Raw genomic sequence first — 15,297 nt, 5'->3', positions numbered from 1 at the left:
ATGCTCTGCAGACACTGATACTGCGCTGTCTTAGCTAACAGAATAGTAAAATGGCAGAAACCGTTTATGGAAATGTTTAATGGGCTTTTTTTCACTTGCATTAGTGAAGGCTCTGTGTGGCCTGGAGGCCTCTCGGGTGCCCAGCGAAGATGGTCTGTCCGTATTGTCTGAGAATGGACATTTTGGGAGCTCTGATGAACTTGAGGACATTGAAAATGACAATGGAAGTTCTTGTAGGAAAAAGAAAAGTAAGAAGCACAAAGGTGAGGCGTGATTTGGATGTCTGGAGGTAAAATATTTGACTTGCTTTGGGTTCTTGCCGCCTGATATTTCCATAATGTTGAAATTCCTCTTAATGGATTGAAGAATCCTTCACTTCTAGAAAATTGCATTTCTTAGTAGAACTGATGGGCTTTTTATTCTCCTCCAGTTTAATATTAATCTTTCTCAGGTTAAGAAATATTTATATCTTGGATCCCATTGATTTTTATGAAAATGAAGGAGCCAATTTAGGTTTGCATCTCCCTCACTGTTCCTTCCACCGCGACACCTCGGCCTCCTTCTGTGCAGAGAATTGCAGTACTCCCAAATTTAATGGAATTGACCTGTTGACAGGTTCCCTTTTTAAAAAAAAATATATATCCCTCACCAGGGACTCTATGCCCGGAATGGTTGCCTTAACTTCCCAAGCTTCAGCTTTTTCATCTTATGCCATGTCTGCCATGCTGGAGGCTTCTCACCGCACTGCGGTGGCTTCGGCTAATTCCCTCGTTATCCGCAGGGTCTTGTGGCTTCGAGAGTGGAAGGCAGATGCTTCTTCAAAGAAGTACCTTGCTGGGCTCCCTATTGCTGGGTCCCGGCTGTTCGGTGAACAGCTGGATGAAATTATTAAGGAAGCTACTGGCGGGAAGAGTACTTCCATGCCACAAACCAAAACCAGGAAACCTGCCCAGGGTAGGAATCAGTCGAGGTTTCGTTCCTCCAACTGGTCGTCCTCTAGCACTCGGCCTCGTCCGCTAACTCAGCCAAGGACCAGAAATCCAACTGGCGCCCAAAAGCGCGTCCACAGAAGACCGCAGGAGGTGCTGCCACTAAGGCAGCCTCCTCATGACTCTCTGCCCGCTCCGGCGACGTCCTTAGTTGGTGGCAGGCTCTCCCACTTTGGCGACGCTTGGTTTCAACACATCTCCGATCAGTGGGTGAGAGATATCATCTCCCACGGCTACAGGATAGAATTCTCCTCCAGCCCGCCAAACAGATTTTTTTCTCTCAACTCCCCCTTGCTCAAAGGACGCCGCCTTCTCGAAGGCCGTGGCAGCCTTGCAGGCCAACGGAGTAATTGTACCAGTTCCCGCCCGGGAACGGTTCAGAGGTTTTTACTCAAATCTCTTCCTAGTCCCCAAAAAGGACGGTACCTTTCGGCCCATCCTGGATCTCAAGCTTCTCAACAAGCATGTTCAGGTGCTGCACTTTTGCATGGAGTCCCTGCGATCAGTCATTGCCTCAATGACCCAAGGGGATTTCCTGGCATCCATCGACATCAGAGGTGCTTATCTGCATGTGCCAATTGCAGTTTCCCACCAGCGTTGGCTACGTTTTGCAATAGGGGAAGATCATTTCCAATTCGTGGCTCTCCCCTTCGGGTTAGCCACGGCCCCTCGGGTATTCACCAAGGTCATGGCAGCAATGATTGCGGTTCTGCACCTCCAGGGGGTGGCAGTGATTCCTTACCTGGACGACCTTCTAGTCAAGGCTTCATCCAGCGCAGACTGTCAGCGGAGTGTCTCGCTCACTCTCGCCACTCTAGCCCAATTTGGGTGGTTGGTCCAATCTGTCCAAATCCACTCTAACTCCCACCCAGAGCCTCACGTACCTAGGGATGCAGTTCGAGGCTTTTTCGGCACTTGTGAAGTTGCCCTTAGACAAACAGCTGTCCCTCCAGCTAGCGGTGCGCTCTCTGCTGAGGCCCCGCCGTTATACCCTCAGGCGTCTGATGCAGGTGCTGGGTCAAATGGTGGCGTCCATGGAGGCTGTTCCCTTTGCCCAGTTCCATCTGCGCTCCCTGCAGCTGGACATTCTCCGCTGTTGGACAAGCGGCCTTCCTCCTTACACAGGTTAGTGGCTCTATCGCCACAGACCAGGAGCTCTCTTCAGTGGTGGCTTCGGCCCCTCTCCCTGTCCCAGGGGCGCTCCTTCCTGGCCCCGTCCTGGGTGATTCTCACCACGGATGCCAGTCTATCTGGCTGGGGAGCGGTATAGCTCCACCACAGAGCTCAGGGCACTTGGACTCCGTCCGAGTCAGCCCTTTCAATCAATGTGCTGGAAACCAGAGCCGTGTTTCTAGCTCTCCTAGCTTTTCACCACCTGTTGGCGGGCAGGCACATTCGAGTCCAGTCAGACAACGCGACAGCGGTTGCCTACATCAATCACCAAGGCGGGACGCGCAGCCGCCAGGCAATGTTGGAGGTACAACGCATCCTTCAATGGGCAGAGGACTCCAACTCCACCATATCCGCAGTCCACATCCCAGTCGTGGAAAACTGTGAGGCAGATTATCTCAGCCGTCAAACCGTGGACGGTGGCGAGTGGTCCCTGCACCCGTCAGTGTTTCAGTCAATCTGCCGCAAATGGGGCACTCCGGACGTGGACCTAATGGCATCCCGTCACAACAACAACAAGGTTCCTGTTTACGTGGCTCGCTCCCGCGATCCCCAGGCATTCGCCGCGGACGCTCTGGTTCAAGACTGGTCCCAGTTTCGTCTGTCCTACGTGTTTCCCCCTCTAGCTCTCTTGCCCAGAGTCTTGCGCAAGATCAGAATGGAGGGCTGTCGAGTCATCCTCATTGTACCGGACTGGCCCAGGCGAGCTTGGTATCCGGACCTGCTCCATCTGTCCGTAGAGATGCCGTGGCATCTCCCGGACCGTCCAGACCTGCTCTCGCAAGGTCCTTTTTTCCGCCCGAATTCTGCAGCCCTCAAATTGACGGCGTGGCTCTTGAGTCCTGGATTTTGACGGCTTCTGGTATTCCTCCTGAAGTCACCTCCACTATGACTCGGGCCCGTAAGTCTTCTTCCGCTAAGATCTATCACAGGACTTGGAAGATTTTCCTGTCCTGGTGTCGCTCTACCGACCATCTCCCTTGGCCATTCTCCTTGCCGACCCTTCTGTCTTTTCTTCAGTCCGGTCTGCAGCTAGGACTGTCCCTCAACTCTCTCAAGGGACAAGTCTCAGCTCTGTCAGTTCTGTTCCAGCAGCGTCTCGCTCGCCTGGCTCAGGTCCGCACCTTCATGCAAGGCGTGTCTCACATCATTCCGCCTTACCGGCGGCCCTTGGATCCCTGGGACCTTAACTTGGTTCTCACGGTTTTGCAGAAACCCCCCTTTGAGCCTCTTAGGGATGTTTCTTTGTCTCAGCTTTCACAGAAGGTGGCCTTTCTGGTAGCCATAACTTCTCTCAGGAGAGTCTCTGATTTGGCTGCGCTCTCCTCGGAGTCACCTTTTTTAGTTTTTCATCAAGACAAGGTGGTTCTCCGTCCAACTCCGGACTTTCTTCCTAAGGTGGTCTCTCCCTTCCACCTTAACCAGGACATTACCTTGCCGTCCTTCTGTCCGGCTCCTGTTCATCGCTTTGAAAAAGCGCTGCATACTCTAGATCTGGTGCGTGCTCTCCGGATCTATGTGTCTCGCACCGCTGCGATTAGGCGGTGCACCTCTCTTTTTGTGCTAACCACAGGTCGGCGCAAGGGCCTCCCTGCTTCTAAGCCGACCTTAGCCCGTTGGATTAGGTCGACCATTTCGGACACCTACCAGAGTACTCAGGTGCCTCCCCCGCCGGGGATCAAGGCACATTCGACCAGAGCTGTCGGTGCCTCTTGCGCTTTCAGGCACCAGGCTACGGCTCAACAAGTCTGTCAGGCTGCCACTTGGTCTAGCCTGCACACCTTTTCGAAGCACTACCAAGCGCATGCTCATGCTTCGGCAGATGCGAGCTTGGGCAGACGCATCCTTCAGGCGGCTGTCGCCCATTTGTGAAGTTAGGTTCTGCCTACTTCTTAGTTTTTCTGTTTATTTCCCACCCAGGGACTGCTTTGGAACGTCCCATGGTCTGGGTCTCCCATAGGAACGATAAAGAAAAAGAGAATTTTGTTTACTTACCGTAAATTCTTTTTCTTATAGTTCTGTATTGGGAGACCCAGCTCCCTCCCTGTTGCCTGTTGGCAAGTTCTTGTTCCGCGTGTTATCACCGGCTGTTGTTGTGGACAGAGTCTCCGGTTGTTCCGGCTCTTGTTCTGTTCTACTTGTGGGTGGCTATTCTCCTTCAGCTTTTGCACTAAACTGGCTGGGACTGGCTACCAGGGGGTGTATAAGCTCATAGGGAGGAGCTACACTTTTAAGTGTAGTACTTTGTGTGTCCTCCGGAGGCAGAAGCTAAACGCCCATGGTCTGGGTCTCCCAATACGGAACTATAAGAAAAAGAATTTACGGTAAGTAACAAAATTCTCTTTTTTTTTAATGTAACAGACTGTGAAAAGTGCTCTCATGTTTCTCAGATTTGTATGTGTTCTGAATTTCCTAATTGTTAATGAGATTATCTTCCTCTTCCAGAAAGCTTCATGGCAGACAGGACAGGAGGGGACTATCCCATTGACATCTGGCTTGTCCTCGCCTCCTACATCCGACCTGAAGATGTTATGACGTTTGCTCTTATTTGTAAGAAAGCTTGGACCGTTACTTGCACTGCTGTCTTTTGGATGAGATTGTACAAAAGGTGTGATAAGCAGTGTAGAATATTAATAAATGTAATCATAACCTCACCTAGTAATCTGCAGACCGGCTATCTAATGGGAACTTCTATAATCACTTTAAAGGGTCCGTTCTCAGCATTGAAAATTGTCACCTATGCACTTTGATTGCTGGGGGACTGACAATGCATTTCACAGCCCAGTTTTTGGGTTCTGTCGGATCCCTACTGATCAACAAATTATTACCTCATCTACATATGGTTTTGCGTTTAGGGCAAACACTTAGTTTTCATGCAGTGGGACCAAGAAAAGAATGGGTACACATGAATATTAAGATTCACATGGGCCCATTCTGTGTACATTGCCTGCCACTGTACTGATCATCTACTAGCGCCATGTTCTAGGAATGTGCCATCACCTGCTATGCCTGAAACTTCTTTTTCATCTACTATTTATAAAGTCTATTTCTGAAGTGATGATACTTGGTTACTTCTTCTGCAGAAATTACCAGGCGAGCGCCTACCTTCCTGATCGTTTGTTGCCTGAGTGGATGTACAGACTGCGCTCTCTGCGTGCGTGCGTTATCCGTTCCTTGTTTCACATGTACGAGCCGTTTTGTTCCAGAGTGGCTAAAAACCCTCCATTACCCGAATCCACGCCTAACACTTTGCTAAATTCCAAAGTAAGTTGAGTACTTGACTCACGGAGGGGCGATGGTAATGGAGAGAAGCTGTGAATGATTCTGGGGTGTAACCTCCACCATTTCTATGTCTACTTCTCACATATTTGTAGCCTGTAGATTTCTCTGTTTTGCCTAATGCATTTGTTTGGTTTATAGTGTTTACTTTTCTGGTGTAGAAAAGTGGAGCCCGGAGGCCGAGCGGAGCCATTGTGGGAATTTAACTTCAAATTAAAAAAGCCGGTAAGCCCATCCTTTACTATCTGCGATCAGAGGTGTCCTCTGAAGTTGTTGTTGGTAAGTCACCATGACCATCATTTTGGTAGAACATCACATTCCCTCCTTTTTCCCCAAAATAGAAAAGAGGGTAAAAGATCGACCTATCCAAATATATTTCACACACACATCGTAAACGAAGTATTGAACCTAATTATAATTTAGGTAATGCTGTAATCATTCCGACCTAAAGAATCACATTGACAATAATTTTTTTTTTTTTTCACCCCCCCTGAACAAAGACAAAAACAATAGGGAAATGCAGACTTTTTTTTTTCTTTTTTATAAATAACCCAACTCTGCAATTGTACCGCAGTTATTATGGATGTTTTTGTCCTTTTACATCCCTCTTTGTTACTTGGTGCTTGTGTATAATACTATATTACATTTATTATGTCTTATTTAGCTCCTAAAGCAGAAGAATCCTTGTTCTAATGGACTACAGCCCCCCATCGAGTACAAAGAAGTCCATTTTAACCCTGATCAGGACTGTTGCCTTCTTCAAGTTACCACGTTAAATTTTATTTTCATCCCTGTGGTTATGGGTATGACACTAACTTTTGTAAGTAATGGTAATTGATGTGATTTATTTCTCTCCATTTTTAGTAGTGAAGCAGTTATCATGAATAGGTCACCTTATCCTGTATGACTGCATTATAGATCGAATTACTGTAATTCCCATTGTTCGGTGTTTTCTGCCATTTTTCATTCCATAGTCCTATGTAAAAGCACAAAGATGGCGCCAATATACCTCTAACTCTCACTGCCTTAATTAAGTGTTGTCTACTACTAGTCAGCCCTTGCTTAATCATGGCAAGGTCCTACAGAAAATAAAAACAAATGTACTCACTTCCCACAGTTTTACTCTTCCAGCGATGTCGACACTTATGTTCCCAACAAATGACATGAGACTCAATTGATGCTGATCAACAGCAGCTCCTAAATATTCTGTGCTGCAGCAATATCATGTGTCCTACACCTCCCCCCCCCCCTCCCACAGGATCTACAGTCAGGTGGGAGATTCTGTCCACAGGATAACTATTAATTATATGCTCTACAAATCTGACCTTTCTCGAAGAGTGGCAACAAAGCAGTTTCTGAAAGCAGGCCGTAAAAAGTACCAATTGGGAATATTTAAGCTGCAAAATGGCAAAGCCTGCAGCCAATGTGCTGCATTGGTCATGTGACGCAACAATATCATGTCACCCACAAGAAACAGCATCACAGACATCACTGACATGACATGGTCCACTGAGGTAGCAGTTCAGTTGTTTATATGTTCTGTAGAGCCCTGAATTACGTTACCAGACACCAGTTTGTGGGTGGAATAATATAAACACACAGTGCATTGAACAAGTATTACTACCCCATGAACTCTTCCACATTACACCCACAAAATTTAATTTATGTAATTGTATACTCTATACCAATACAAAGTATCAGTTATTTAAGTGTAAAGGAAAATGATACAAAGGAACACACCAGACAGATCAGGGATAAAGTTGTAGAAAAGGGTAAAGCAGGGTTAGGTTTAAAAAGAAAAAAGCCCATGCTCTGAACATTTAATGGAAACTCCAAACCTACTAAGACCTAACCGTCCACCTTAACTGACATCCCAAGCAAGGAGAGCACTAATTAGAGAAGCAGCCATGGGGCTCATGGTCACTTTAGAGGAGCGGCAGATATCCACATCTCAGGTGGGAGAATCTGTCCACAGGTCAACAATTAGTCGTATACTCCACAAACTTGGCCTTCATGGAAGAGTGGCATGGAGAAAGACCTTTTTGAAAGCAAACCTTAAAAAGTACTGTAGGGGACACATCTGGCATGTGGAAAAAGGTGCTCTGGTTAGATGAGAGCATAGTAGAACTGTTTGAAGTAAATGCAAAATGCTGTGTGTGATGGCAAACAAACACTCAAAATTACCCTGAAAACACCATCCCCACCATAGAACATGGTGGTGGCAGCATCATACTGTGGGGATGCCGGAGACAGGAAAGCTGGAAAGAGTTGATGGGATGGTGCGAAGTATAGGGCAGTCCTGGAAGAAAACCTGTTAAAAGCTTCAAAAGACGAGACTAGGGCAAAGGTTCACGTTCCCTCAGGGCAATGACTCTATGTACTGCCATAGCTACAATGCAGTGGATTAGATCAGAGCATGTTCGTGTGTGTGTGAATGGCCCAGGTAGGTTCACACCTAAAGCCACTGAGAATCTGTGTCAAGACTTCATAATTGCTGTTCACAGATGCTCTCCAACCCATGTCACTGAGGTAGAAATATTTTGCCAAAGAATGGACAAAAATTTCAGCTTCTAGATGTGCAAAAGTTGTAGAGACATCCCCAAAAGAGTTCCAGCAGTAATTGCAGTGCAAGGTGGTGTCCTACAAAGTACTTAATCAGTGGGGCTGTATACAAATGCACTTCACAATATCCTGATTTATATATTTCTAAAAAATTTAGAAAACCACTTGTCATTTTCTTTACACTTCACAAATACTTGCTACTTTTAGAGTTGGTATATTACACAAAATACATCTACGTTTGTGGGTGTAATATTGTAAAGTTCACAGGGTATGAATACATTTTCAAGCCACTGTCTATGTATGTGTAATTCCTTTCACAGCGGGTCACAGCCAGGGTTTCTTTGACATGAATACTTAACCCCTTAATGACCGCGGGCAGTAATCTTATGTCTTGCGGTCATAGTGTTACTGCCCGTGGTCTGCTGCCGGCAGCTTGCAGCAATCTGTGCAGATATCAGCTGATTTTTACAGCTGGGATGTGTGCCTGCCAGGCACGACCAGAATCGTTATCTGCCCGTGCCTTTTAACCCCTTAAATGGCGCTGTCAATGTGTGACAGCGCCATTATAATGGCATCGTCGGTAAACAGTTACCTGCCGATACCGGAAGTCACGTGACGTGATCACGTGACTTCCGGTTGTTGTCATGGTAGCGCAGTCATGTGATGACTCTTGTTGCTCACATGACTCACTTCCTGCCTCACAGAGCTGAGAGCTGGGTGAGATGGCTTAGGAGCCTATCTGCTGATCACAGCTGTGTAGCTGTGATTAGCAGATATGGCAGAGCGATCAGACAGCTGATCCATATTGCCTCCTACGGTACATTAAAAAAAAAAACGAAGTTCAAATCATCCCCCTTTTGCCCTATTGAACATTAAAGGGTTAAAAAATATGCACACATTTGGTATCGCCACATTCAGAAATACCCGATCTATCAAAATACAAAATCAATTAATATGATCGGTAAATGGCGTAGCAAAAAAAATTCAAACACCAAAATTTACATTTTTATTTTTATTTTTTTGATCTGCACAAATTTTGCGATTAAAAGCAATAACAGACTATCAAAAAGTAACATCTGAGCAACAATGGTACTGTTAAAAACGTCAGTCTGAGACGCAAAAAATAAGCCGTCACTAAGCCATAGATGCCGAAAAATGAGAACGCTACAGGTCACTGAATATGGCATAAAACGTGCGCCACTTTTTTGGACAAACTTCTAATTTTTTTTTTTTTAACCTTTTAGATAAAGGTAGACCTATACATTTTTGGTGTCTACGAACTCGCACCGACCTCAGACATCACACCCACACCAGTTTTACCATATAGTGAACACAGTGAATAAAATATCTTAAACAATAGTGCTATCGCACTTTTTTGCAATTTTTCCACATTTGGAATTTTTTTGCCATTTTCCAGTACACTATAAAGTGAAACTTATGGATTCATTTAAAAGTAAATCTTGTTCTGCAAAAAAGAGCCCTCACATGACCATGTTGAATGAAAAATAAAAGTTATGTCTCTCAAAGGAAGAATGGCGAAAAAAAAACGAAAAGCAAAAAAATCGTCTTTTTTGCTCAACAAATTCCAGTAGACGTTGGAATTAATAGAATGGTGTTCATATTATCTGCTGATCTCTGACCTTGCTAGAGGAACATATAGTATTTGGAGCACAGACCTTTTATTGAACCAACTGTAGCTACATAAAGCAAAATGTGAGAGAATGTTTCACTATCTGTTTTACATAGCAGTATACAGTATGTGATACTGCCTCTTTAACTGTTAAGTACTTGCAATTTCTATAGTATGAACTCTTAAGTTTTTTTTTTTTTTCTTTTTCTTCTCAGTTTACCATAAATGTCAGTACTGACATGAGGCACCACCGTGTCAGGCTGCTTTTCCAAGACTGCCCAGTGTTAAGTGGCAAGAAACCTCGTGGAGAACTAGGAGTGCAGATTGTCCTGGATCCTGTCCACAGCGTCCATCTCCTGGACTGGTGGCATCCGAAATACCCTTTCTCAGCCACAGCCTAGTGTCGGAAACTGCTGCTTTGTTTCTGTGAGCCACCCAAACGGACAGAAATTGAAATATTGGGGTGGCATTCAGTGTGCCCGTGGACACTTACTTTACTGAACCATTGAGATTAAATATCTTTATTTTCATGTCTGGATTGATGAGTTAGTCTAATAATTGATATGATCTAATATTGATATTTTTTTATTTATTTTTTTTTAATCATCTAAGGAATTTACCCTCAAATGAAGTGTTATAATATGTGTGATGCAGTATTTTAGGTTTTTACTTCTTTATGTGGTGTTTCTGACCAAGTATTGGTCACTAATGGTATTCATTCCTTTTAACCACTTTAAATAGGAAGGTGTAGTATCCACCAAGGGGAATCCTGTGGTGATCCTCTGGCTACGTTATGGCCAGGATATGAGTAGCAATATGCACAATAGCTTTCCATCCTTGTGACAAAGTAGATTGATAACCATTTTATTTGGTATATTGAAGGGTTGGCCAATAATGTAGTAAACAAGACCTGTTGAAGAAAACTGATTTGTTTCATTTACTAGATCCTAAACCAATGTGTGTTGTCGCAGTGACATTCGGCTCTTGTTGATTTCACAAATGCAGCTGGGGCGAGGAATCACTGCCATGGTCACATTTGCCATAGTTGCACCATGGTACACAAAGTAAATGAGGTGTGAAAAACCAACATGAAATGGTTGTAATTATTTTGTGATTCTGTCATTAATGAATAATGTGGGATTTTGGTTTTATAGGTGTCGTTAGAGTTCACGGAGTTTAAACTAGATATAGGAAAAGACATGAAATTAACCCCTTTATGACATTTTGTGGGAGTTTAGCCATGACTAGACAGGAAGGGGTTCCCGCAAAATGACGTAAACTTACTTCATGGCGATCATGATTGCCGCCTGCAGCTCGGAATAAATTACAGCCAGTGACTCAGCATTTAGGGGGCTAGGAGAGGGAGTGTTCTACCTCTCCCACCCAATCGGGACCCGTACGATGTGATCACGGGGCACGATAATTGTCATGGTAATCTGAGGTCAAATGGCTAGCAGACTTTCCATAGGTGACAAAACCAGAGGTAGACTATGCCAGGAGCATGGTCTAAGAGGCTTTTGTTAGTGTCTCATTAACAGGTATAATCTTTTGCAATGCTTGTGCATTGCAATGGATACCAGTGATGAAAGTAATAAGTTTAATGTCTAATATAAGGACTACCGTAATTGGAAATAAAAGTGGGGGAAAAATATATGGAAAAAAAAATCAATAAATAAACTCAATCAAAAAGCCATATGTAAATATAAATGGTATTGCTGAAAAAGTCATCTTGGGCCCCTCTTCCGAAAAAAAAGTCTCCCTATAGCTGTCGGCAAAAAAAATTAAGCTATAGCTCTCAAAATATAATAAACATTTTTATATATATATATATATATATATATATATATATATATATATATATATATATATATATATATATATATATATATATATATATATATATATATATATATATATATATATATATATATATATATATATATATATATATATTAATAATTTCCTCCTCCTGATTTGTACCTCACAAAAAGCAAAATAGAAAGCAATAAAAAAAATATTGTGGTCCAAATTGGTACCAATGAAAACTGCAAAAAAAGCCTCTCAAACTTATTGCCTTTAAAAAAAAAAATACAAAATAAAAAAACTTTAGTGTGATAGTAACCAAACCTATGTAAATTAGGCATCCCTGTATCGTACTGACCTGAGGGATAAAGCCACCCTAAGTGTTCACCTGCTTTTGATTTGTTCATTCTGCCTCCCAAAGATCGCAGTAAAGGCCCAGTCACACACAACTACTTACCAGCGATCCCGAAAACTATGCGACCTGATAGGGGTCGCTGGGAGGTCGCAGGTGAGATGTCACACAGTCAGATCTTACCAGCGATGCAGGAATGATACAAGTCGCAGTAGCGACCTGTATAACGATCTCGGCAGTCACTGTGACCCTGTCACACAGTGTCAAACACAGTGATGTGTCCTGCTCAGCAGGAAATCGACTTTGAAGAAAATGGTCTGGACCATTCTGCAACGACTAGCGATCTCACAGCAGGGGCCTGATCGCTGGTACATGTCACACATAACAAGATCGCTAACGGGATCGCTACTGTGTCACAGAAACTGTGACTCGGCTGCGATCACGCTAGCGATCTCGTTATGTGTGACGGTACCTTAAGGCTCTGCTTACATTTATCTTGTGCTCTATGTTGGGTGTTTAAGTGTAAATCCCTGAAAAAAAGTGATTCAGTCAATATTCACAACGGAAAACTCACTGTAATGAGGCAGAGTGAGTCACTTTGAACTCCTGTCTGGCCTGTGGATTGGGGTTATCCAGGGCTGTGGAGTCTGTATAAAATGGACCCACTCTGATTTCTAAAATATATAATAAATTGAGTACAGCAGTTCAATTCAGTATGTGATTAATATTTTTTTCATTAGAATGTGGGAAATTTATTAAATGTCCTATAAATGTCTGATCAGGACTAGAAGAAAGAATTTAGGCTTTTAGTTTAGATGAGTCTGTGCTGCATTTCAGCTACATAAGTAGTGATGTTACCATTTTACTACAGTAAATTTATCACAAACATGAGTCCTGTACAGTTGAAACTAGAAGTTTACATCTAAAAATACATCTACATGTTCTTCTCACCATCTGACATCAAAGCAGAATAAACCTTTCCCGCTTTAGCTCAATTAGGAACCAAAATTATTTATACTTGCCAAATGCCAGAATAATAGAGAATGTTTTAAAGCATTTTCTTTTTCGCTCCTAATTGGGAGACCCAGACAATTGGGTGTATAGCTACTGCCTCCGGAGGCCGCACAAAGTACTACACTTAAAAGTGTAAGGCCCCTCCCCTTCTGGCTATACACCCTCCCGTAGGAGTACGGATTCCTCAGTTTTAGCTTTGTGCGAAGGAGGTCACACACGCACGCATAGCTCCATTGTTTTTAGTCAGCAGCAGCTGCTGACTATGTCGGATGGAAGAAAAGAGGGCCCATACAGGGCCCCCAGCATGCTCCCTTCTCACCCCACTGTATGTCGGAGGTGTTTGTAAGGTTGAGGTACCCATTGCGGGTACGGAGGCTGGAGCCCACATGCTGATTCCTTCCCCATCCCTTTTTACAGGGCTCTGGGTGAAGTGGGATTTACTGGTCTCCAGGCACCGTGCTCCATCTACAGCCCCTGGAGAAGATGCTGGATTGGAGCGGAGTACATCAGGGACATGGCCCTGCTTCCTCAAGGTACTCTGTGTCCCCGTGCATTTCGCGCTCACACCGCAGCATGCTGGGTGTTGTAGTGCGCCGGGGACATCAGCGCTGCGGCGCTTGTGCCATGGCCTCATTTCAGCTTCGCTGAAGCGGGCACACTTTTGGGGAACGGTCGCGCCGGCCGCTGGGACTGCGGCGCGGCTGGCACTTGTGGTGCGCCGGGGACTTCAGCGCGGGCCGCGCTTTTACGGCGGCCGCGCTGATAACTCGAGTCCCCGGCTTTTGCGGCCTGGTTCCGTTCGTTCCCGCCCCCAGACCTGCCAGTCAGGAGAGGGGCGGGACGCTGGTCAGTGCATCAGCGCTGAGGGCTGGAGTCGTTTTTACATACTCCAGCCCTCACAATAGGCACAGAGGGGACACTGTTTCCCGCACTTTTGTTTGGGAACTCCCACGGGCCGCCCCTCTCCACAGACGCCGGCAGCCATTCCTGCTGACACGCTGAGCTGCAGAGGGGAGCCGGGGAGACCCAGACAAGGAATTCTGCGCCTCTTACCCGCTATTCAGCGGGCGGTAAGCAGCCCTCCGGGCTCACCCCCTCTTGTGCCAGTAGTAATCTTAGTATTTTGTTCCTGCAAATACTTTGTACTGCATAGCGCTGGTCGCCTTTTGGCTATAGACTCTCTCACATTGCAGAGAGCCAACAGCATGTCGTCCACAAAACACAAGGCACAGACATTATATGCTTCCTGTACCGCATGTGGGACTTTTCTACCGGCAGGCTTCAATGACCCCCATTGTGTGCAGTGCTCGGCCCCTGTGGCACTTGCACAGCCGGGACCTCCGCTGGACGTGACCCAGGGTGTACCACCTGTGAATGCTGTCCAAGTGACAGGAACTGAGTTTACAGCTTTTGCTGACAGAATGTCTCTCACTATGTCACAAATTCTTGACACATTGCGGGCTAGGCCTGTACTTCAGGCCACGGACACTGTGCAATCATTGCCCCCTGGTCCCCCTCAGCTGAATTACTTCCAAGCTCCGGGACGGGCACATACACCTCAGGGTGAAGACTCTGACTCGGACGATGGTCCCAGGCAACCTAAGCGGGCTCGCTATGAGAGGCCTTCACATTCATCTCAATGGTCAGGATCCCAGCGAGATGAATCTATGGGTGATGAGGCGGACGTAACTGATCAGGATTCTGATCCTGGGACCGCTCTCAATCTAGATACACCAGATGGTGACGCCATAGTTAATGATCTTATAGCATCCATCAATAAGATGTTAAATATTTCTCCACCAGCTCCTCTTGTAGAGGAGTCAGCTTCGCAGCACGAGAGAATCCATTTCAGATATCCCAAGCGTACATTAAGCACTTTTCTGGACCACGCTGACTTTAGAGACGCAATCCAGAAACCCCACGCTTATCCGGAAAGGCGTTTTTCTAAACGGCTTAAAGATACACGCTATCCTTTTCCCCCTGAGGTGGTCAAGGGTTGGACCCAGTGTCCAAAAGTGGATCCTCCAATTTCCAGGCTTGCAGCTAGATCCTTGGTTGCAGTTGAAGATGGAGCGGCACTTAAAGATGCCACTGACAGGCAGATGGAGCTCTGGCTGAAATCCATCTAAGAAGCTATTGGAGCGTCGTTAGCGCCATCTTTTGCTGCCGTATGGGCACTCCAAGCTATCTCAGCCGGGCTTGTGCAAGTCGACTCAGTCACACGTGCATTTGCCCCGCAGGTAGCACCATTGACCTCGCAAATGGCGGCATTCGCGTCGTACGCGATTAATGCTGTTCTTGACGCTACAAGCCGTACGGCAGTGGCGTCAGCCAACTCCGTTGTTTTGCGTAGGGCCCTGTGGTTGAGACATTGGAAGGCAGATTCTCATTCCAAGAAGTGCTTAACCAATTTGCCTTTTTCTCGTGACCGATTGTTTGGAGAGCGTTTGGATGAAATCATCAAACACTCCAAGGGTAAGGACTCATCCTTACCGCAA

General features: G+C 45.5%; 1 protein-coding gene across 1 annotated transcript in view; it reads left to right on the top strand.

Moving 5' to 3' along the window:
- Positions 1 to 10,724, top strand: part of TMEM183A (transmembrane protein 183A) — a 34,169-nt gene extending 23,445 nt beyond the window's left edge. The window contains exons 3-8 of the mRNA XM_075335562.1: positions 105 to 263; positions 4,605 to 4,767; positions 5,243 to 5,423; positions 5,580 to 5,663; positions 6,103 to 6,258; positions 9,846 to 10,724. Coding sequence (XP_075191677.1) covers positions 105 to 263; positions 4,605 to 4,767; positions 5,243 to 5,423; positions 5,580 to 5,663; positions 6,103 to 6,258; positions 9,846 to 10,031 — 929 coding nt within the window. The 3' untranslated portion in view covers positions 10,032 to 10,724. The remainder of the gene's footprint in view (positions 1 to 104; positions 264 to 4,604; positions 4,768 to 5,242; positions 5,424 to 5,579; positions 5,664 to 6,102; positions 6,259 to 9,845) is intronic.
- The last annotated feature ends 4,573 nt before the right edge of the window (positions 10,725 to 15,297 follow it).

Source organism: Anomaloglossus baeobatrachus, chromosome 2 (assembly GCF_048569485.1).
Source record: "Anomaloglossus baeobatrachus isolate aAnoBae1 chromosome 2, aAnoBae1.hap1, whole genome shotgun sequence".
Classification (NCBI taxonomy): Eukaryota; Metazoa; Chordata; class Amphibia; order Anura; family Aromobatidae; genus Anomaloglossus; species Anomaloglossus baeobatrachus.
The sequence above is the reverse complement of the archived record's forward strand: the minus strand, read 5'-3'. Positions and strand labels throughout refer to the sequence as shown.